Source organism: Rosa chinensis, chromosome 1, assembly GCF_002994745.2.
Source record: "Rosa chinensis cultivar Old Blush chromosome 1, RchiOBHm-V2, whole genome shotgun sequence".
Classification (NCBI taxonomy): domain Eukaryota; kingdom Viridiplantae; phylum Streptophyta; class Magnoliopsida; order Rosales; family Rosaceae; genus Rosa; species Rosa chinensis.
Genome location: NC_037088.1, coordinates 57,941,912 through 57,965,333, shown reverse-complemented (window position 1 = coordinate 57,965,333; position 23,422 = coordinate 57,941,912). Strand labels below are relative to the sequence as shown.

Sequence of the window (23,422 nt, the reverse complement as noted above, 5' to 3'; positions counted from 1 at the left end):
TTTCAACTACATTTAAGTACCAAAGTTATGTTACAAATAGAAATATTTCATCACCTTGTGAACAGATGAATATAGCCTCTATTCAAATCACCTGTTCAAAAGGTGATCAACAGGGTATTGTTTAATTTAAAAGGTCAAATGGCTAAATATAGTTCATAATTCATAACTCACATCTAAATAGATGAAACTCCAAGCTTCCTTTAGCCATGAATTCATAAACCAGAAGCCGGTGGTCATCCTCGAAGCAATAACCCAACAATTTCACAACATTTGGATGATGCAGCCTTCCTAGGTAGTAAATTTCTGTCTATAGTTCAAGGGCACTAGTAAGTTTCGCTGAAGACATTACATATGTAATTGCTTATCTACCAAGATCCATTAATGTTTCATGAAACCAAACAATGTCCTCTTGGACAACTGGTAATTAACCACTTTAATCTCCTCTTTCAGGAATTGAACATCAATGTGTATTAGATTCTCAACTGTGAGCCGTACTCAACTGATTTGAACAGAGGCTAGGTTCAGGATACCAAAAATAAATCAGCAAGACAGATTGAAACTTTGAAAGTGTATGTAAGCAGACAAAGTATGAGTTACACTTACCAACCATTCCTTGTTACCCTGTAAACCTCCTCGGTTAATTGTCTTCACAGCAATTACCATGCCAGTACCAGGCTTGGCAGCTGTTGATGTATTGTCATCAACCCACCCCTTAAAAACAGGACCAAAACTACCTTCACCCAGCTTATTATGAGGATGAAAGTTCCAGGTCGCTGTTTTCAGTTCATTATAGAAGAATCTTCTTGGCAAGATCTCATTCTGTGTCCGAGGAATTGAAGGCACTGTGACAGAGTGCAACTTTGCTATTAGAATTCAATCCTAGACATGAGTCGCATGACACGAAAATCTGTAAGAGCAAAAGGAGTTTAACTAACAAATGGAGTTCAAAAGATTTGTAAGAAAAAGAAGTTGAAGGCACTGTGACAGATGACAACCTTGCTATTAGAATTCAATCCTAGACATGAGTCACATGACAGGAAAATCTGTAAGAGCAAAAACAGTTTAACTAACACATGGAGTTCAAAAGATTTGTTAGAAAAAGAAGTTGAAGGCACTTAGACAGATGTCAACTGTACACATTGAACCTTCAATTACACAACAAAAGGAGTTTGAATAAGCAAGTTGTAACATCTTGGTGCGCATGAGACTATGTTTAAATTGGTTATACATATTAAAAAAATATATATATAAAAATATAAAAATAAAAAATAAAAAAACAATGCCTAAACAAAGCTTTGGGGCAGAGCTGAACAGTGGAAAGCTACCATCATAGATACTGAGGCCATATGAAGTTGAAGCAATGCTCTTCTCTTGTGCTTTCTTCTCATCCACAGAATCAGCAGCAGCTTGGAGTACGTGCACTGAAATTGCGAGTGATGGTCTCATTCGTCTCATGCACTGTATCTATTCACTATGCCAGAAAAGCAATCAGACGACAGAGGAGATCTGTCGTCTGATTAAAAAAATTTCTGTTGTCTAGTACGGTGCCGTCTCTTGGGGCATCAGACGACAGATTTCCTCTGTCGTCTTATTTATCAGACGACAGAAATTTGTTAGGTCTTCTGTTGTCTGATGAAATCGAGACATGAGGCTAGTGAATTCAAACGACAGATAAATGTGGTGTGAACTAGAAACAAATAACAGTTCCTTATAATTTCTGTGGTCTGAATGGACTTATAATAACAGTTAAGTGTTGTTTTATTCCAGTTCAATAACAGTTAACTGTCATTCGTATTCAGTTTAGAATACAATTATCTATCGTCTTTAGTCACCTAAGATAACACTTGTATGTTGTTTTATATGCATTATAGTCACAGATAAGTGTACATTGAACTTAGTTAATACTATATTTATTTACCGTTTGAGTTTAGTCACAGATGACAGTTAAATGACGTTTAAAGGGAATACAAATAACAGTTGTCTGTGGTTTTTATTAACTTATAGTAATAGTTATCTGTTGTGGCATATAACTTGGAATTACAATTAAGTGTGGTTTAAAAGTTGTTAAGGTTACATTTATCTATTGTTGTGGTTTATACTGTACAACAGTTAAATAAAGGTTGAAGAGCACATACAGGACAATTATTTGTTGCTTGAAGCTAATTTGAGCAACAGTTAAATGTTGTTTCATTTTGTTTAAGTGTCCAAATATGAACACATTTTTTCTTGTTTCTGTTGTTCTTTGATGCGTCCAACAACATCATTTTGTTGTTGCTTTCTATTCCAGATGTTATACACGTATCCCTGTTGTGCCATAATCATGTAAATCTGGGAACAACACAATGCATTCATCAAATATGAAATCCATTCACAAAAATACCAATATTTGATCAATCTGTTCCTGCAGCTATATATACATACATCCATCATGGAGCTAAACTTAATAAACATCAGTTCAATAACTCATAGCAGTTGGCATGATCAACAAATGTAACCCAAAAACCACTGATATCTCATACTAGCTACTGATCATAATTAAACTGTACTTGCAGACCAAAAATAGATACTTAGACCAACTGCATAACTAGTTAATATGGGTTATAGATGATGCATGTCCAAAATTAGAATCTTCTCGACACACTAGCTTTGTTGAAATTGGCTGACATACTTTGCCCACTCGGCCCGGACCTGATCAATGTCTTTTTGTGTGTAGAAGTGATTTGCTTTCATTTCCCACTGCAAGTATAAAAAAAAATACAAGTTAATGTGAATGGATATGTTTCACAACATTAATCAGAATTGGAAGGAGTTGATATATATATATATATATATATATATATATATATATATATACCTACCTTAGCACTCCACTGTTGATTTTTGTCCACCCACTATAGGAGAAAATGAATCAGACAACGGGCTAAAGCCTGTTGTCTGATTGAAAATGAGAATGTTGTCTAGTAGCCTGTCGTCTGATTGCATTCAATCAGACGACAGGCTTTTTATGTCGTCTGCTTACTCATTCATACAACACGTATATGTAAATATGTGTTGTCTGAATTTTCGCAATTTTTATTATTTTGGTTAAACTGTTGTAGAGTATAGAATCACACAACAGTTTATTACTCAAGTGTTGTGTGAAATTATTTTAGCACAACAATGTTTCCTTGGGTCTGTTGTCTGTGATTAATCTCCAACAACAAGTGTTAGGTGCATGTGTTGTCTTGAATGAACCTCATACTACACTTACTATTTCTTCATGTTGTCTGAATTGCATTTAAGATAACAATTCAGTGGATGTATATGTTGTCTGAATTGCATTTAAGACAACAATTTACTGGATATATATGTTGTCTGAAATGCATTTAAGATGACAAGTGATGGATGCAGGTGTTGTTTTGAATGAACCTCATACCACACTTGCTATTTCTTTCTGTTGTCTGAATTGCATTTAAGACAACAATTTGCTGGATATATATGTTGTCTGAAATGCATTTAAGATGACAAGTGATGGATGCAGGTGTTGTTTTGAATGAACCTCATACCACACTTGCTATTTATTTCTGTTGTCTGAATTGCATTTAAGATAACAATTTACTTTTCCTATATGTTGTCTGAATTGAATTGACACAATTGCTTTTTGGAAATAGGCAAATATGAAAAATGTTGATACAAATAAGTTCTAAATGTCAATTAGTAGCACATCATTCCCGTAGATTGCCAAAACATAAAAAAAAAAACTACAAAGAGGTCTCCTACTACAATGTACTGCTTACATATCAGTTCAAAGTACAATTCATGTCCAACCAAATTTTAACCACAAGAGTGAGCAATATTGTGCCGAGACCCCAGTTGTTAGCCATTTTTTGGTTGAGAATCCCAGTAACTCCATAAACAACAACACTGCAGCAACCACACTGCAGAATAAACAGCTTGCCAGCAACATTGAAACTCATCTGCCCAAGCAAAAAACAACTACTGTCTAAAAAGAAATAATTACATGGTTATAGTAATTACATAACAAACAGATAGTAACTAACTAACTATAACAAATAGGCTGACTTCATTAAAATCATGAATCACTGTGCTAACCTTGGGGCAAAATCCTTAAAACTCTCAAACCCTTGCCTGTAGGAGTTTAAAAACCTGGACTTTCCAACTTCTTGAATATATGCAACTTTGAAGCACCAACCACAGAAAGAACAACAAATCAAATCAAAAGACGAAATCAGCAACACATCCCAAAAATAAACAAAAAAAAAAGCAGCAACAGAGTAGTACCTACTCTGAGATTCTAACAACTTTTGCCAGACTGAAACTCCTTTACCTGTATTGGACACTATATAGTATATATGAGGGATGTAAATAAATAATAAAATCAGTAAGTGCAGAAAGCAGTAGGTTATACAAACCAAACAACACGAAGAAGAGGATGGAACACTTTTAGGTGCCAGGAAAAAAGATTTCCAATGATCATAATCGAACAATTCATACCATGAACAGAGCAGAAAAGGATAAGAGGTAATAAGTTTCACATAACATACAGAAAAGGAAGAACAAAACTCAATATTTTTGTAAGAGAAAATGGAAGTGAAGCTTCACGAAAATGTAAGAACAAAACCCCAATGACGACCTTCTTGGCCCTGGCGATCTTGCCTTCTCTGCAACCGCAGCTGTTAGTGCCGGCTCTCGCTGCTTTAATTGTTAACAAGAGAAGCATTTCGTGAATCTCCCTCCATTGTGTCTCTATAAAACATCCAAATATCAGAAAAGTCACGAATATATAGATCAACACAATGATGCTAACTACATAGTACATAGTTGGAGTGGAATTACTCCCTTTCAGCCTTGTTAATTGCTAGATTGGAAAGCTGCAGAGACATACATAAGGAGATTATACCCCCAAAACAAGAGAAGAAGGATGAGACGAAACAAAAGGAGAAGAGTTCCTCAAAACCCCCAGAGAAAAAGGAGGAAAAGAAAGAGAAGGAGAAGGAGAGTGGTAAATCAACTGAAATAGATACCAAGGTTGTAGACGTTAAGGAAGAGATAAAGGTGGTGGAGGTTAAGACAAAAGAGGGGAGTGCTCCTTATTTCATTCACTATGTCTATGCTCCACAAATATTTAGTGATGAAAATCCAAATGCTTGCTCTATAATGTAACTATCAGAATCTGTAAGCAGGTATATTATGCTTTTGAGGTTCAGTTTGGGGTTAGTTTTTTTTTTTTTTTTCCTTCATATTTGAATCCTTCAAATAAAGTAATGTAGTACTATTATAAGCTATATTTTTGTTGGACAACACTATTATACTCTAGCTAATTAAGTAATTCACACTAACTATAGCTAGGGTATATATTCAGGCGTAGATTGAGGAATTCCTCTCTATATGGGAACAAGACTATGACCTAAGAGGCCGAGTGCATCGAAACGTAGTTGCATTTATAATAGCAGCACTTAATTTTTGTCCATTCTGTAGCCTCTAGCTTTGAGACTTTTCCACAAACCCTTTACCGTTGTAACCTTGATGAACACATATAGCTATTTCATGGGCTCTGGTGAAACTAATGGTGAATACAGCAAGGTTACAAGGGTAAAGGTTTTTTGAATGCATATAGCAACACTTAATTTTTACCCTTACACATATAGCTATAACCCTTGTAACCTTGCTGTATTCACCATTGGTTTAACTTGGTAAGGAAAATTTTCACACTCACCACCTGATCGATCGTCCTATTGCAATCTGATTTTTAAAATACAAGTGTAAATTCTAACACAATTGAACCATCACATGATCATGAGGATGATAAAGAACTAATACTACTCTTTTTAGTACGATCGATTGAGTTGCTATTATCATCCACTTGACTGTATTATCTTCTAAATAAAAGCTGTTTATGATATGGAATCAAGAGGATTCTCTCCTCGTATTCTAATTTGGTCTTGACATTGTACTTACCAATTGAGCGACCTGTACTCAATGATCTGGTGTACCAAGACTATGCTAACAGCCTAAGACCCAGTCTTCTCTTATCTGTCAGGCATAATAGTATTTTATGAAGAAGACCAAAGGATTTAGGCACTTATTCCTACCCCCACCCCCAACAAAAACTAATATAAAGACCTCTCATAATAGGATTTGGAGCTGCTAGATAGTAGGGGAAGTATGTCCAATTTAACAGAGGAGAGGTCATCCTTAATTCTAATTATTATATAATTTCATTTACTTTCGTTTTTTCATTTTTCTGGGAGTAGAGATCGATCTAATGAGAAACTGATACTCATATATATCCCAGGTACTTAAAAACTAAGCTAGAAAGAAGCCATATATGACATAGATTAATGAGTCAAAGTAATAATAAATAATCTGAGACGACACTTAGAACTAATCCAGGGTACTTTGTGCCAAATAGCAAAACCAAACCTAGCTAGGCTACTAGCGGTATTGATGATTATATAATAGAGATATATGTCATACATATCATGTTTCTAAGATCTATCTGCATATACAGAGTAACAGAGAGGAGGGGAGAGAGAGAGAGAGAGACCGACCTGGATGGGAAGCATTAGGTGATTTGAAGAGCTGTGTCCTGCAGGGATGGACAATAAAACGGGTTCAATGGATTTCCAGTGGGACAAGCCCAAAAGGTTGATCATTTCTATGTCAACGAATCCAATAGGTACTAACTTGTACCAGTAACCAATCTCAACTACATTGGACTTCCGACAATACGCAGATATACTCTTTGGTAAGCATGAAATCGATTGAAAAGTAATCCTTTTCAATGATACACAACCGTCGGTAAACAGTTCTCTGCTCACTCTTGGTAACCCTACAAGTGATTTGAGATATACACACCGCGAAAATCCAAGGTAATCTAGCCCTCCAAGGCCTCTGATACAATCAGGTAAGCTACAAATTGGATTCTCACATAGATACAGTTTCTTCAGTGAGGATAAGTTACCAAAATCCCTAGGAAAAGCATCAACAGAAAGTTTGCAGTCTGCAAGTGTTGAAACCGAAAAAAAAAATTCAAGAGCCCATAGAAAAATTTCCGTAAAGGAAAAAGTGTAAAAGAAGCACGTTGCTTCTAGAAGTTTATTTTAACTTTATCTACTATTGGGTTACTCTAGCTCTGTTCAAATTCTACAAAGGAGAGAAAGTAGAGCAATACAACAATTAATGAAGTTGAAGGGTACACGTTCAGCAGATAAAGGTAGAGTTATTGAAGCCAAATTAATCACAAACTCTCAGCCTTGATATGTTTGAGTCCAACTCCATCACTATCACGTCATCTTGGCAAACCCAAGTTGCCTATATATAAAGAGCGACTCTACAGCCAAAAAAAAGGAGGAACGGGAGGAGAAAAGCAGCGTGAGGAGGAGCGTGAAGAGGCAGAGTTACAGCAGCCAAGGAGAGGAAGAAAGCAAGAAAGAGGAGGTGAGCCTTTCACCAATCTGCACCTTTTCCTTTGCTGTCCTCAAATGATGCAGGCCTCCAACGAAGTGATACCGTAGGGTATCAATATCATGCTCCGACACGGCGTGCCTTAGGGTGCCGATATTGTCGTCGAGCTCCAGCACGGCGTGCCTTCGGGTGGCGTATCATCCTCAAGCTCCGACATGGTGTGCCTTTGGGTGCCGATATTGTCGTCGAGCTCCATCACGGCGTGCCTTAGGGTGCCGTATCATCCTCAAGCTTCGACATGGTGTACATTAGGATGCCGTATTGTCGTCAAACCCCGACGATATCGCTGGGCACCATTTTTGCCCTCAAAATCCGGGTGACGGCCGTTGGTTCGTAAAATCCCAGCAGCAGCCCCCTGGCTCTCCCATGTTCCAGTAGCAAGCGCTGCTCTCAAGTTCCAGCGGTGCCACAAAGCATTGATTGAAACCTGCAACAATCTGCAAGCAGGAATGTCAAAAGAAGAAGAAAAGAAAGAGATGAACTCATCACTTTTATCCTCACTGACATCAGAAAAAAAGCAAGCAAAAAGCTTCCCTGTCAGACTATCTTAACAAAAACATCTGAGCAAGGAGAGTCCTTGAAACTCCGGCTCTTCTGCTCTTAAAACCAAAGTGAGCTCGGTGGTTTCTCTAAAAAAAAAGTCAAAGAAGAAACCCAGAAGAGTTACAAGAATGCAGTTCATAAAAAAATAATAAATAGAAAATGGGATGTGTGGCCTATCGTTCTCCATCAGTGAATATGGCAGAGCCACCTCTTGGAAAGTCACTTAGTGGAGCATATAATCACATGGTCAAGTTTTCTCCAACACACCAAGGACAAAACCCAAATATAGATAAGAGCAAAGTTTGACGGTGGTCTTCCATAATCAAGAGGAATGCTTATTTAAACATGTCTTCTTGTTATACAAAGCTGGAACATGATGGCACCACCATGAAGTAAGGACAAAAGAAGCAAACCTAATTAAAGCAAGTTTTGTTTCTTTGCAAATAAAAAACAAGCTTCCAAAGACCAGTTCGTAAGCACCAAATTGAAAACCATACTGGAGTTCCAAGGCAATGATTAACAGGCCATGATAGGAGGTGCAAGTAAGACATGTTCTTCTTCAAATTAAAGCCTGCAATAAAGCTAACATGCATGAAGCTACAAAGAAGGATAATTGATTTTGCTGCTGAAGATTGATACCACAAAGCACTTGTTCGATAAAATGCAGAAGTCAAATCGAACATCAAAAGGTGAAGAAGCAAACTCCTGAGTGGTGGATACCCTGTCAAAATGTCAGCACCTGAGTCTTTGAATTACAAAGCTAGAAGCAAAAAAAAAACAAAATGGAGAGGGCCCTCACCCAATTTTTCTCACTAAGAAGCGATAAAGCCAATTGCAAGCTTCCATGGTTGAGAAATTCTGTTTTGACAAAGACCCAGGCTCGTCTCCATCTCCAAGTCATGTTGCGTCTCCAAATCCATCTCAAAGTCCTTCATCGATTGGCAAAGGTATGCCTTGTTTGAGGTCGTCTGGGTTTGGCTAAGAGAAGAAAGAAAGAAAGGGAGCAAAAAAATGGAACAGCATCTTCCTTGTTGGCGTGAAGTCCTAGCAGCTGGGCCTCCGTTTCACTTTGGGCCTCCAAGAAGCTTCCAGTAGCTGCCCATAATAAATCTGGGTGTCCCAAAGAAATACATTTGACGGGTTCAAAAAATATACACACATCCGTTGGATAAAAGTTGGTACAAAACCGAAATACCGATTCCTGATGAACTACAGTGGTTTGATCCCTTCACAGGGTATGTAGGCAGTCTAGCGACCCACTAGATACAACCGCAACTCCAAACAGAATCTCTGACTCCACCAGTCAAATTCAACCAATCCCAAATGAATCACTGACTCCAGTCAAATTCTCCTAACACCACAAAAATCAAATCCATTCCAAATGACACAAATAAAGTCCAAACCAAATTCAAGGGCTTGAAACCCTTCCCCAAACACAAATTCAAAATAAATGGGTCATCTACCCATTTAAATCTCAAAAGCTGGAACTACATGTGGTTTGATCCCGCAAAGGGTATGTAGGCAATCTAGAACCAAATTTATCTAGATGCAACCGCGTCCTAAACACCAAATCGAATCCCTGGTCCACTCAAACCAAATTCGTCCCAAACACTACTCTCATTCCAAAATCAAAGCCCTCCAATGAGTCATTCACTCATTAGAACTCTTGAACTACGAGTGGCTTGATCCCTTCCCGGGTACGTAGGCAACCCATTCCAAAATTCGGGTGCAGCCGCAAAAACAAACAAACACACACTGGTTTCTTTATAAATGGAATCAAAGGGTGTTCTCTTGTAACAAGAGATTGTAATTAAGAGACACATTCTGTCTTGAATGGGTCGAACCCGAAATAATTAAAACTCTATTCTGTTAATGAATATGAGTGAAATTACGTTGGGTGACATTTTCACTTTGTGCAATTTTTAACTCAACATAATTTTTGGCACGCCCGGTGGGATCCATTTTCCTTTTCATCTCCATTCAGTAAGAGACTAATCGATTTTGTTACTTGTTTGTCTCAGGAAATAAAATGGTACCACAAGTAACAATCCACTTCCATGAGCTCAAGGGTACTCAATCAAAGGATGGATGTGCAAGACAAGCTGGTCATCGCAAATCATTCATCCTTGATCAAGCTTCAATTTCAAGCAATTTATCGAAGCCCAACCATGATGTCAAAGTGTACAAGACTTCTTTGACGATTGACAAGACCCAATTGAAGAAAGCACCTTCAAAGAATGCCCTCAGAAATGCAAGGAAGAGGGTTGCAAGAGCTCTAAGGAGAAACGCCACTAAGGCCCAATCAGAGGAAGCTATTGAAGCAGTCCAATCAACAGTAGCTACTCAAAATACATCAACAACTTTGGAAGTCATACAGGCTTCAACAGTTGAGACATATCATGCCCCCGTCATCACTCAAATTATGATTGGCACAATTCCAATCAATTTGATCACTACAACATCAACATATGTGGCTACTCAAATCAACACATTTGCCACAGAAAATGCAATGGTGGAATCCACCAAGAAAGAAGATGAGGTTCTAACAAGGCCCGAAGCCCAAAGCCTCAAGTCCTCACAACAAGCATCAACAGTCAATACAACTTCCAAACGATCACAAACTGTTAAGTTCATTTTGACCTCTGACAGTTTGTCCAAAGGAAGAAATGTCGCAATGCCACAAAGAGCATGCCAAGCTCGAAAAATGGTGGGGGCATTTCAAGCTAATATATCACAGGGGGCATTTTCCGAGTTCCAAGTCAAAATAAGACCTCATACTCGATCAACAGAGACCTCTAAATGGTCCAAGAAAAATACAGACACAAAGTCTGAGACTGTGTCAGTTATGATGACTAATGCAACAACACTTGAGGAGCAAATGCAACAATTGCAATCAGGACTAGCTCAAGTTGAAGCAGAGGTAGCTCAAAGGCAAGCTGACAAAGAAGTGGAAGCCAAGAAGTGTGCTGAAGTTGAGGCTGAAATAGTCAAACAACTAGCCGCTAAAGATGCTGAAATTGCTGACCTAGTGGCAAAGTGTTCTCTCCTTATGAATGAAAAGGACAAAAAGAAAAAGAACCACGAGAAGTCTGGTCATTCTGATTCAAATGTGTTCACGCTACAAGATGTCAAGACTATGATAGCTGAAGGGATCAGAGAATTCCAGTTGTCTCTAAATCCCCCAGTTTCTGGGTATCTGAAACCATATCCTGCCCATTATGATGCATTACCATTTCCCAAAGGGTATCAGAGGCCAACTTTCGACAAGTTCGACGGAGTAAATAGTTCTCCTCATGAACATTTGGCTCATTTCTACTCAGCTTGTGGGGAAACATCACAGGTTGATGCATTATTAATCAGGCAATTTGTCCAATCTCTTAAAGGAGCAGCTTTCACCTGGTACACTCAACTACAACCTGGTTCTATAGTCACATGGGATGACATGCAAAAAGCCTTCCTAGCACAATTTGTCTCCTCAGGGAAGAAAGTCTCAATAATTGATTTAGCTTATACTAAACAAAGGCCTGATGAAGGCGTCAATGCGTTCATTTCTAGATGGAGGAGCGTAAATCTCCAATGTCCGGAGAAACTGACAGAACAATCTGCAGTACAAATGTGTTCAAACAATCTCCTCCCAGAAATAGCAACTTTTGTTAGCACCGCAGAGCCTCAAACATTCGATGCACTTGTCTCAAAGGCTAGTAATGTCGAAAGACAGATTGCTCGTAAGAAAACTGACAATACAAGGGACTCACTAGCTACCTTTGTCAAAAATGACGAAAAGTCAAATGCGTGCAAAGGAAAAGAAAAGTCAAGAAAACTCACTCTCAGTGAAAGAAAAGAAGTCAAATACTCTTTTGACGATGATGACGTCGAACAAATATTCAGTGAGCTCTACAAAGCAAAAGCAATTGAGCTTCCTGAACCAAAACGACCGAGTGATGTCAACAAGATCAAGAATCGCGAATTTTGTCGATACCATCGTATTGTCAGTCATCCAACAAGCAATTGTTTCATTTTGAAGAACATAATTCAGGAAATGATCAACAACAAAGAAATAGAGGTGGAGACATCGTCACCAAAGTGAAGCTCAAATTGCGGGCGATGAACTCAAACGGTGCTACAAAAAAAAAAAAAAAAAAATTAGAGCAAAAAAAAAATGATGAAATGAATGAAAAATGAAAAAGCCTGTTGAACGAAAAACCCACAAAGGGTAGTTCAAGCAAAAGTTAAGGCTTTAAAAAAAAAAAAAAAAAAAAAAAAAAAAAAAAAGCACCCAGAACTACGGCGGCTTGATCCCTCAAAAGGGGTACGTAGGCAGTCTAGTGTTAAAACTAGATGCAGCCACCCAAAAAAAAAATTTCCTGAATCAATCAGGTGAACTACGTTTGGCTTGATTCCTTCACAGGATACGTAGGCAGTCTAGCAAATAAACTAGATTCAGCCATATTTTCAAAGCAATCTCTTTGTTTCCTAACATATTTCATATGAGATTAAACAGGGAAGCAGAGATTGATTTATCAAGTTGCTGCTACATGAGCATCATCAGTTAATCGTTGGAATCTTCTTTAAAATATGAATCAAACTCCGACAACCAGCAGGGAGCATTTGGTTTATCAAAACATGAGAAGAATCATACAACTGGTAATTGCAAGATAGCTCAAGAGTTTCCCAAATCCATAATCATGAGGATGCAGCTTGTCATCAAAGCTCTTGGAAGGAATACAAGTCAAGGAAACTCTTCGAGAAGAAATCTTCTCGAGGGAGATCGAGTAAGAAGAAATCTTCTCCAGGTTGATCCAAGTGAGGGGAAATCTTCTTGAGGAAAATCTCCTCGAAACAAATCTAAGTGAGGAGAAATCTTCTCGAGAAAGGTCTCCTCGAAATAAATCCAAGTGAGGAGAAATCTTCTCGAGGTTGATTTAAGTAAGAAGGAATCTCCTCAATGAAGGTCCAGGTGAGTGGAGATCTCCTGGAGCTTGATCCCCACGAGCTTGATGTAAGTAAGGAGGAAGCTCTTCGAGAAAGATTCGAGTGAGAGGAAACTTCCTCAAGGAAAATCCTGGTGAGGTGTAATCTCTTCAAGGCTGATCCAGGTGGAAAGGAAAAATCTCTTCCAAAACACATTTACTCACCGACGGATTGTGATCAAGTGCTACAAAGCTACACAATTCTCAAGAACTCCTAGCATGTATGAGTATAAACTACAAAGCACAAATGTTGTCAAGCCTCGCACGCACAAAGCTGTTCCACGCACGACGCTTGAGGGGGCAACTGTTGAAACCGAAAAAAAAAATTCAAGAGCCCATAGAAAAATTTCCGTAAAGGAAAAAGTGTAAAAGAAGCACGTTGCTTCTAGAAGTTTATTTTAACTTTATCTACTATTGGGTTACTCTAGCTCTGTTCAAATTCTACAAAGGAGAGAAAGTAGAGCAATACAACAATTAATGAAGTTGAAGGGTACACGTTCAGCAGATAAAGGTAGAGTTATTGAAGCCAAATTAATCACAAACTCTCAGCCTTGATATGTTTGAGTCCAACTCCATCACTATCACGTCATCTTGGCAAACCCAAGTTGCCTATATATAAAGAGCGACTCTACAGCCAAAAAAAAGGAGGAACGGGAGGAGAAAAGCAGCGTGAGGAGGAGCGTGAAGAGGCAGAGTTACAGCAGCCAAGGAGAGGAAGAAAGCAAGAAAGAGGAGGTGAGCCTTTCACCAATCTGCACCTTTTCCTTTGCTGTCCTCAAATGATGCAGGCCTCCAACGAAGTGATACCGTAGGGTATCAATATCATGCTCCGACACGGCGTGCCTTAGGGTGCCGATATTGTCGTCGAGCTCCAGCACGGCGTGCCTTCGGGTGGCGTATCATCCTCAAGCTCCGACATGGTGTGCCTTTGGGTGCCGATATTGTCGTCGAGCTCCATCACGGCGTGCCTTAGGGTGCCGTATCATCCTCAAGCTTCGACATGGTGTACATTAGGATGCCGTATTGTCGTCAAACCCCGACGATATCGCTGGGCACCATTTTTGCCCTCAAAATCCGGGTGACGGCCGTTGGTTCGTAAAATCCCAGCAGCAGCCCCCTGGCTCTCCCATGTTCCAGTAGCAAGCGCTGCTCTCAAGTTCCAGCGGTGCCACAAAGCATTGATTGAAACCTGCAACAATCTGCAAGCAGGAATGTCAAAAGAAGAAGAAAAGAAAGAGATGAACTCATCACTTTTATCCTCACTGACATCAGAAAAAAAAGCAAGCAAAAAGCTTCCCTGTCAGACTATCTTAACAAAAACATCTGAGCAAGGAGAGTCCTTGAAACTCCGGCTCTTCTGCTCTTAAAACCAAAGTGAGCTCGGTGGTTTCTCTAAAAAAAAAGTCAAAGAAGAAACCCAGAAGAGTTACAAGAATGCAGTTCATAAAAAAATAATAAATAGAAAATGGGATGTGTGGCCTATCGTTCTCCATCAGTGAATATGGCAGAGCCACCTCTTGGAAAGTCACTTAGTGGAGCATATAATCACATGGTCAAGTTTTCTCCAACACACCAAGGACAAAACCCAAATATAGATAAGAGCAAAGTTTGACGGTGGTCTTCCATAATCAAGAGGAATGCTTATTTAAACATGTCTTCTTGTTATACAAAGCTGGAACATGATGGCACCACCATGAAGTAAGGACAAAAGAAGCAAACCTAATTAAAGCAAGTTTTGTTTCTTTGCAAATAAAAAACAAGCTTCCAAAGACCAGTTCGTAAGCACCAAATTGAAAACCATACTGGAGTTCCAAGGCAATGATTAACAGGCCATGATAGGAGGTGCAAGTAAGACATGTTCTTCTTCAAATTAAAGCCTGCAATAAAGCTAACATGCATGAAGCTACAAAGAAGGATAATTGATTTTGCTGCTGAAGATTGATACCACAAAGCACTTGTTCGATAAAATGCAGAAGTCAAATCGAACATCAAAAGGTGAAGAAGCAAACTCCTGAGTGGTGGATACCCTGTCAAAATGTCAGCACCTGAGTCTTTGAATTACAAAGCTAGAAGCAAAAAAAAAACAAAATGGAGAGGGCCCTCACCCAATTTTTCTCACTAAGAAGCGATAAAGCCAATTGCAAGCTTCCATGGTTGAGAAATTCTGTTTTGACAAAGACCCAGGCTCGTCTCCATCTCCAAGTCATGTTGCGTCTCCAAATCCATCTCAAAGTCCTTCATCGATTGGCAAAGGTATGCCTTGTTTGAGGTCGTCTGGGTTTGGCTAAGAGAAGAAAGAAAGAAAGGGAGCAAAAAAATGGAACAGCATCTTCCTTGTTGGCGTGAAGTCCTAGCAGCTGGGCCTCCGTTTCACTTTGGGCCTCCAAGAAGCTTCCAGTAGCTGCCCATAATAAATCTGGGTGTCCCAAAGAAATACATTTGACGGGTTCAAAAAATATACACACATCCGTTGGATAAAAGTTGGTACAAAACCGAAATACCGATTCCTGATGAACTACAGTGGTTTGATCCCTTCACAGGGTATGTAGGCAGTCTAGCGACCCACTAGATACAACCGCAACTCCAAACAGAATCTCTGACTCCACCAGTCAAATTCAACCAATCCCAAATGAATCACTGACTCCAGTCAAATTCTCCTAACACCACAAAAATCAAATCCATTCCAAATGACACAAATAAAGTCCAAACCAAATTCAAGGGCTTGAAACCCTTCCCCAAACACAAATTCAAAATAAATGGGTCATCTACCCATTTAAATCTCAAAAGCTGGAACTACATGTGGTTTGATCCCGCAAAGGGTATGTAGGCAATCTAGAACCAAATTTATCTAGATGCAACCGCGTCCTAAACACCAAATCGAATCCCTGGTCCACTCAAACCAAATTCGTCCCAAACACTACTCTCATTCCAAAATCAAAGCCCTCCAATGAGTCATTCACTCATTAGAACTCTTGAACTACGAGTGGCTTGATCCCTTCCCGGGTACGTAGGCAACCCATTCCAAAATTCGGGTGCAGCCGCAAAAACAAACAAACACACACTGGTTTCTTTATAAATGGAATCAAAGGGTGTTCTCTTGTAACAAGAGATTGTAATTAAGAGACACATTCTGTCTTGAATGGGTCGAACCCGAAATAATTAAAACTCTATTCTGTTAATGAATATGAGTGAAATTACGTTGGGTGACATTTTCACTTTGTGCAATTTTTAACTCAACAGCAAGACTTAACTCAACTAAAGTGCAGGGAAAAGAAGCCCAAAAATTATCAATACGTTTATCTATTGGTGGCCATGACTTGAGCTCCCCAGCGAGTATTCGATTTATTGGAACTTCATCGGCTTCAAGAACTTTCAGAGATATCATATTCCTCATTTCCATTGGAAACTCATAAAGATTTGAGCAACCGGACAAAGTAAGTGTTTCAAGTGATTTCAAATTAGCAACATTAAATGGAAATCAAATTATCAAACCATTTCTAACTACCCAATCAGTATCATTACCTTAATTAAAATCAACATCAAGTGATCAAGATCGAAAATTCAAAAGGAAATTGAACCCATTTGAAATTGAACCCGTTTCTAACTACCCAATCACTCAATCAGTATCATTACCTTAATTAAAATCAAGATCAAGATCAAAAGATAATCAAAGCCATTTGAAATTGAACCCATCAGAAACTTAGAAGAGAAGAAGAGGAGGACTGGAGGAGGCGAGGAGCCGAGGAGAAGAAGAAGATGGAGAGGGAGAGAGAGATAGTGAGATACCTGGAGGCGGAGCTCGGAGACCGGACAGGAGGAGACGGGTTGCTGGTTGCTGGTTATAGCCTTGCTCGTTGTGTTCCGTGTTCGGGACTCGGGAGTGCTCCAAGTCTTCAACCCCGAGTTCGGCAGTGGCCGGTGGGGCTTGAAAGGCTGGAGGCGGAGCTCGGAGACCGGAGATGGGTTGCTGGTTACAGCCTAGCAGGTTGCTGTGTTCTGTCTGTTAAATGGACCGGAGATGGATTAAATCGAAAATGGAGAGAGAGAGAGAAAGAGGGTTGCGGTAAAGAACAAAGAATGAGGGAATTGGGTTAGGAGATGGAGAGAGAGAGATGGAGGCTGAAGAGTGAAGAGAGTCACCACTGAGGGAGAGAGAGAGAGAGAGAGAGAGAGAGAGGGAGGGAGGCGGTAATCGACCGAAGAGAAGCGGGTGAGAGAGGCTGAGTCAAACACGCAGGGGAAGAAAAGGGCCAATTTTTTTTAGCGAAGGGAGGGAACCCTAAACTAGATAGATTTCGAGGTTTTTTTTTTTTTTTTTTGATACAAAAAGTTTTCCAGGATTTTCAACCCACCAAATTAATTAAATTTTTCTTTTTTGGGTTTCTCAGACAACATATGTCATTGCAAGTGTTGTCCCAAATTTGCAAATTTCAGTTTATGACTGTGTGTTGGCTGAGGGGAAGAGAAACGACAAGATTAACACATATGTCGTCTGACGTACTCAGACGACATATAAATTCAATATGTCGTCTGTTATGTGTCGTCTGATTCACTTTCTCCTATAGTGACCGTCAACATCCAATGACAACTAACATTAAAATGTTCAACTCAATACCCAAATTAATGAAGATAACATGCATTTATACTGTAGATATTAGGAGGTAATGATCATCATCATCATATATGTCTCTATTTCTCTTCTTCACAATTTTACGCTTTACTCCTTCCTATATTTATAAACAATAATATGCATCATTATTAGATAAAAATCACTACTACAAAAACATGATTTAAGGACATTGAAACCATGTCCTTAAATACATACAAGGACTCTTAAAAAAAGAGTCCTCTATCCGGGAGTCATCATAAGTCCGAAACAAGGATATTGGAAATGTGTCCTCTTTTCTATATGAGGACACAGTTTGTGTGTCCTTAAGGCTCTAAAAATGGTGTCCTTGAATCCATAAGAGGACACCAAGAAAGTCTGTTCAATTACACAAACACAAAAGCTTTAACCCTTTCAGCAGATGCAACCAAAGCCAAGAACTCAAACCTTAATCAAAACAATAGCAACCGTTACCAACTTCAATCCCAAAAAAAGACAAATGAAATCAGAATGCATGCCAACAAAAGATTAAAAAGTCACAAATTGTAAGATACTCAAAAGATTAACAGCTATGAATCTGGAGGAAAAAAAAAAAAAGAGAACTGCAATCCAAATTTCAAATACGTACCCATATCACTCTAAATGAAAGCTTTATCCTATAAGTTAAATTTCTTGAAAATTGTTGAAGTAGAACTGAAATTTTTGCTGAGATCGGAAGGCGTGTCTCAAAATTCAATATGATTAGATCAATTACTGACAAAAAGTGTTAATCAGATGTCATCAAAGATTGGACCTTGTTGTCTTAGATCCCAATTATGATTCTCAATTAGTTTAATAACATTGATTACACCACTGTCAACTTCAAGCTTCCTGAAGCTTTCCCCAACTTTAGAACAAAGTTCTATTAACTGTGTTAAGGGCTTAGCTGCCTGTGTTTTACTCCAACAGAATCTACACTTAACGAATCTAAATGCAACAATCTGTCTATTTAAAAACATCATGTAACTATTTTTGCAAAGAATATATAACAAAGAAGAAAAGAACGAATGATTCAGACAAATAATAAGAAGATTTGAAAGTTGAATCTCAATTCGATTACTGCTATGATTGTTGCTGCATTCTTAATATATTATCAAAGGGTAAAATTCAATAAAGACAACTGAAACAATTTCGTTATGAAACCCAAAGCATTATATCATATAGTTATAAATTCTAACTTGAACTGAAAAACTGACAGAAATCTAAAGATCAATTTGTGGTAACAGATTTCGGAGACCCTGCAAATCATGTTCCTACATACTGCTATCAGTCAATCAAAAGAAATAAAAAAAACTTAGAAAAACATCAAAATCGCATCCAAAATTAGTTAACCATTAATTCAATTGAAAACTGCAAACCAGAATTGATCTAGAAAAATCACAAATCAAGCAATGTTCTTACCTGTTTTCAAATTATAATTTGCTTATCCCAAACCTGCATTAGAAAAAAAAATCATCCCTTAGTAAATAATAACAAACATAAATTAGATTAAAAACCAGATCTTTTTTTATTTCCTTCAGTTTGCTTTTTGTATCTAACAGTACGAAAAGAGTTTGGTTGTTCGAACTATTCAAAAAGTAGACCAAAGGCTACAAAATCAGAGTAAACTTCATATATAAACGATTGAATAATATGATAATTGAATCCCCTCCTGTATTTGATTCGATTTTGTTCTTACCCTAAACTTTTAATTAAGGAAAGAAAGAGACAACAGAAGCTTTGTTTTTAGACATAGTAAGAGCTCGGAAATTAAGTTCTATCAAGGCAAGGACATTCAATTTGTTATAATCAATGTTATCAATCAAACTCGTAATATCTAACTTTTCCAAAAGAAACAAAGATTGATTTGTCCTGTTGTCTTCTGTATCTTAGTGCTTGCCTGCTTGGACTTTTACAAACCTAGAAAACGAACAACATGAATTTGGGATCAATCGCTGTCAAGAAGATAATAATATAGCTAAAGTTAAACGAAATCCCTTTGGGTATATGAGCAAAAGATGGATAACAATGATATTGACGTTGATCTTACTTAGCTGGAAGCTTACCAAATTCTCACTGTTGCAAGGACCACAGCTGCACTCCAAGATCAAACGAAGGAATGAGAAATCAAGAGCAACTAATCTTAATATATTAAGATATACCAAAAAGCATGAGCTGGGTGGGAAACTAAAATAAATTTAGTCGTTATAGCAAGCTTTTTCTTTGGCTCTCCTAATATTCTTTGACCTGAATGATGTACATTTCTATTTTCGTTATCTTTCTCCATGTCTGCATCATAATCCTTATACGATAAAACTACGTAATAGAATAACTATCAAACTGAAATAAAGGGAATTTTCCTAAACAGACTGTGACACTGAGAGAAGCTCCCAACAGAAAAGCAGAACCAAAAGTTGCAATTTATCTTACTGTCACAATTTGGCAAACAGACTATGAATGAAACTAATCAGTTTCCCAAACGCAATGAATCAGAATTTATGCAATTCATAAAATGAAAAAGTCTATGAATTTAAATGATCGAGTGAATGTTCTTTGTAATAATTGAAATAAGGCAAATAGCTTGCAAGGACTTGCCTTAGAAATGAATTTGGAATAGGCTATCTACAGTGGTTTAATGTTACTCTAACTAAAAATATGATTTCATAGGTTACCGCAATTGATCACACAAACCCCAAAGCTGGTGAGTGTGCATCTGTTTGGTTTTTTCTCTTATGCAACCTGTTTCACGTCTTTGTTGAACCTTGCTTTAGTCCATAGATTTGCCCATTTTTTCATTGGAAATCAATTGATTACCTTCGTTATACTTAAACATCATTAAACAAATTGATGAAAGATTTGATATTGTGAGAAATAAGAAGCATACCTTGAAACTGTTGCAGTTGGCTACCCAGATGTCAAAGTAGAAAACAAAGGGATCTGCGCAACATAAAAAGTAATATCAGTTGACAATTAAGAACAACTAATAATGGAATAGAAATTATCGTACATAAAAAGTTGAAAGAATAGCAGCAAAAAGAAATTTTCATTAAACATTAAACTTGTTTTGTTCTCTCAGATTGGTAATAGAAGCTGAGCTTCCGAGCTGTTGAAAAGTAAAAACATGTATTATCATTGAGAACGAAACCAAGAACAGGCAAATACTCACAGATCTTCTGCTTTCGTCTCTTCTATTCCTCTTTTCTCTCTGCTCTTTTCTTTCGCTTTTGTTGATCTTGATGGTCTTTTCTTTCTTCTCTCTTCTTTCCACGGCTCACATATCTTCCCCTTTCGTCCCTTCTATTTCTCTTCTCTCTCTGCTCCCTTCTTTCAGTTTTGCTGATCTTGATGGAAGCCACTCAATCCCAACTCCCGATCATTATCCCTATCCAACACAGACCAGCTTGATAAATGAAATAAATGATCTGACTGATATGGTAGCCAATGGTATATACTACAAAATAACTATTATAAATTAAACTTGCACTTCTTTTCAGTCACCTGGAACTTTCATCAAATAGGTGGTGTGCATGTAAGGCCAAACACATCTATGATGTTCTCAACCATTTTAACTTCACCAAGGAGATCATTTGCCTCACATTTCAAACAATGCCTATCAATTCAAATCTCAGAAGTAACAAATGTTTGAAAGACAATGCGAGGTTAATGACTTCCTTGGCTTGATAATGAAAATGAATTTCTTTGAAAGAGGTAAAAATTGATAACCTGGATTGTTAGACAATAACCACTACATCTCTTTTAGTAGCTCAGACAAGGGAACCAAATGATTAAAGGCAAAAATTGATAACCTGGACTATTCAAAAGAAAAAAATGAGAACTTGATGTTGATAAAGGAATGTATTGGGTGAAGCTATATCGATAGGAATTCTATACCTTTGGCTTGAACATGACGTGCTCGTTCGAGACCCAGATCTATCCTCCAGCTATAGGAGGATTCAAAGAAGCAATTATCTGTTAAAACCAAGAGTACCCCATGAAAAATAAACAGTGTAATCCCCAACCATGAACCTATAAATCTGAGTACCCACCAACAATTAGGGAGATAATAGTACCTGAAAGTCTGCATCTTCTATAGTCCTGATTTTGGAGTTATTGACTCCTCAACCTTCTATCTGGGTTGATAGAACGAAATTAGGTCAGGAGAGCATAACACTGATAGAATATCAGGAAACCAATTTGTTTTTCTTCTGTTGCGAAGAGCAAAGCAAAGTATTGAACACTGAAGGACCCTTCGGCCGTCACAGAGGAGGAGAAGAAAACGGAGAGGGAGAGAGATGGTTAGATACCTGGAGGCGGAGCCGCGGAGATGGGTTGCTGGTGGGGATTGAAAGACTGGAGTCGGTGGCCAGTGGGGCTTGAAAGGCTGGAGGCCCAGATCGGAGGCCGGAGATGGGTTGCTGGTTCTAGCCTTGCACTCTTGCAGGTTGCCGAGTCGGGAGAACTCCAAGTCTCTAATCGAGTTGGCGAGGTCAGCGATGGGGGAGCAGAGATGTATCGCTGCCCGTCATCGATTCGTCAAGGAGAATAGGAGAGAAATCTGGGTGAGAGAGGACTGGGTTTCAGAAATTAGATTTGATTTGAGAGATGGCCGATTTTTGAGAGGTATAGAGTTTCTGTTGGTAAGAGAGTTTAGACAGAGAGGTAAAACGAAGCTGCTAGATTTTGTGTTATGTACAAACAGACTTCAAATAAAAAAATTCAAACTCACCTTATTCAAACAACAGAATTTCTTAGCTCTGTTGTCTGAATAGTTTTACATTCACTGGTCATCGATAGGGTTTGGGAATTTAGGAGGGAAAAGACTTATTCTTGTTGGAGGGAAATCTAAACGTTTTGCTAAGAAAATTTTCATTTTATCAGACGACACTTAAGTGTCGTCTGAGTCTGACCATATCTTCAAAATGAAACAAGTATGGTTTCTCATTGTATTCAGACAACACATTTAATTTATGTGTCGTCTGAGTTTAGTCTGAAACACTCAGACGACAGAAAATGACTATTCTGTCGTCTGAACTCTGTTGTCTGATAGCTTTTTTGGCATAATGATTTCTGCAGACAAAGCCAGGCGTTTTGCATTAAGGAACCCCTTCACGCTTGTACGAATCCCACCACTCATAGCACCTCTCCCTGAGAAATTGTACAGTGAACAATTTTAATTCATAAGGTTGTAATAATTGATATAAAAACTGTTAACCAAGAAAGAAAGAAAAAAGTGAAAAGTATGAAGCTCAAGACTCATCTATTTGAAAGCCAGGAACCTAAATTGAATCACGCAACATCTGACCTATCTTTCCATCTAACTAAACAGTTAAATTGTCCAAAACAGCAAGAAAATTACCGAGGACCGCTTTTGATCAAGAGAGCTGATTCAGTTCTTGAAGTAATTAAGCTGGAAATGAAGAAAACAGCAAATTCATCAATCATGGAACTTTTCATCCAACCTGAGATGAAATAACAAATAAAAAAGAACCTTGAATGAATTTAGCAAATCTCAGTTCTCCTAAAAAAAAATAAAAAATAAAAGGCTGATTATAACTAAATAATATATGAACAAGAGCACTGATTATGAAGTCTACCAATAATTTAGAGAGAGAGAGAGAGAGAGAGCGATAGAGACAATTACCAAATTAGCACGCTTTGTTCATTATAACTACATAGTCAAAGCTCTGTTCACTCAGTTACTCAGTTCGTTGAAAATTCTCCAGAATATGTGACGTCTGATAACAACAATTCTGTAGTAAAAAACTGAGAGAGTAGAAGATGAAGAGACACGAGTCCCCCCAATAGACAGCAATTGATA

The 23,422-nt window shown here is 38.1% G+C and overlaps 1 protein-coding gene across 1 annotated transcript in view; it reads right to left on the bottom strand.

The window, feature by feature from the left end:
- LOC112182751 (probable serine/threonine-protein kinase PBL10) overlaps positions 1–23,133 on the bottom strand; it is a 28,546-nt gene extending 5,413 nt beyond the window's left edge. The window contains exons 1-5 of the mRNA XM_040509300.1: positions 22,862–23,133; positions 22,671–22,749; positions 1,326–1,469; positions 604–842; positions 172–307 (exon numbers count right to left, since the gene is read on the bottom strand). Coding sequence (XP_040365234.1) covers positions 172–307; positions 604–842; positions 1,326–1,455 — 505 coding nt within the window. The 5' untranslated portion in view covers positions 1,456–1,469; positions 22,671–22,749; positions 22,862–23,133. The remainder of the gene's footprint in view (positions 1–171; positions 308–603; positions 843–1,325; positions 1,470–22,670; positions 22,750–22,861) is intronic.
- Positions 23,134–23,422: the final 289 nt, after the last annotated feature.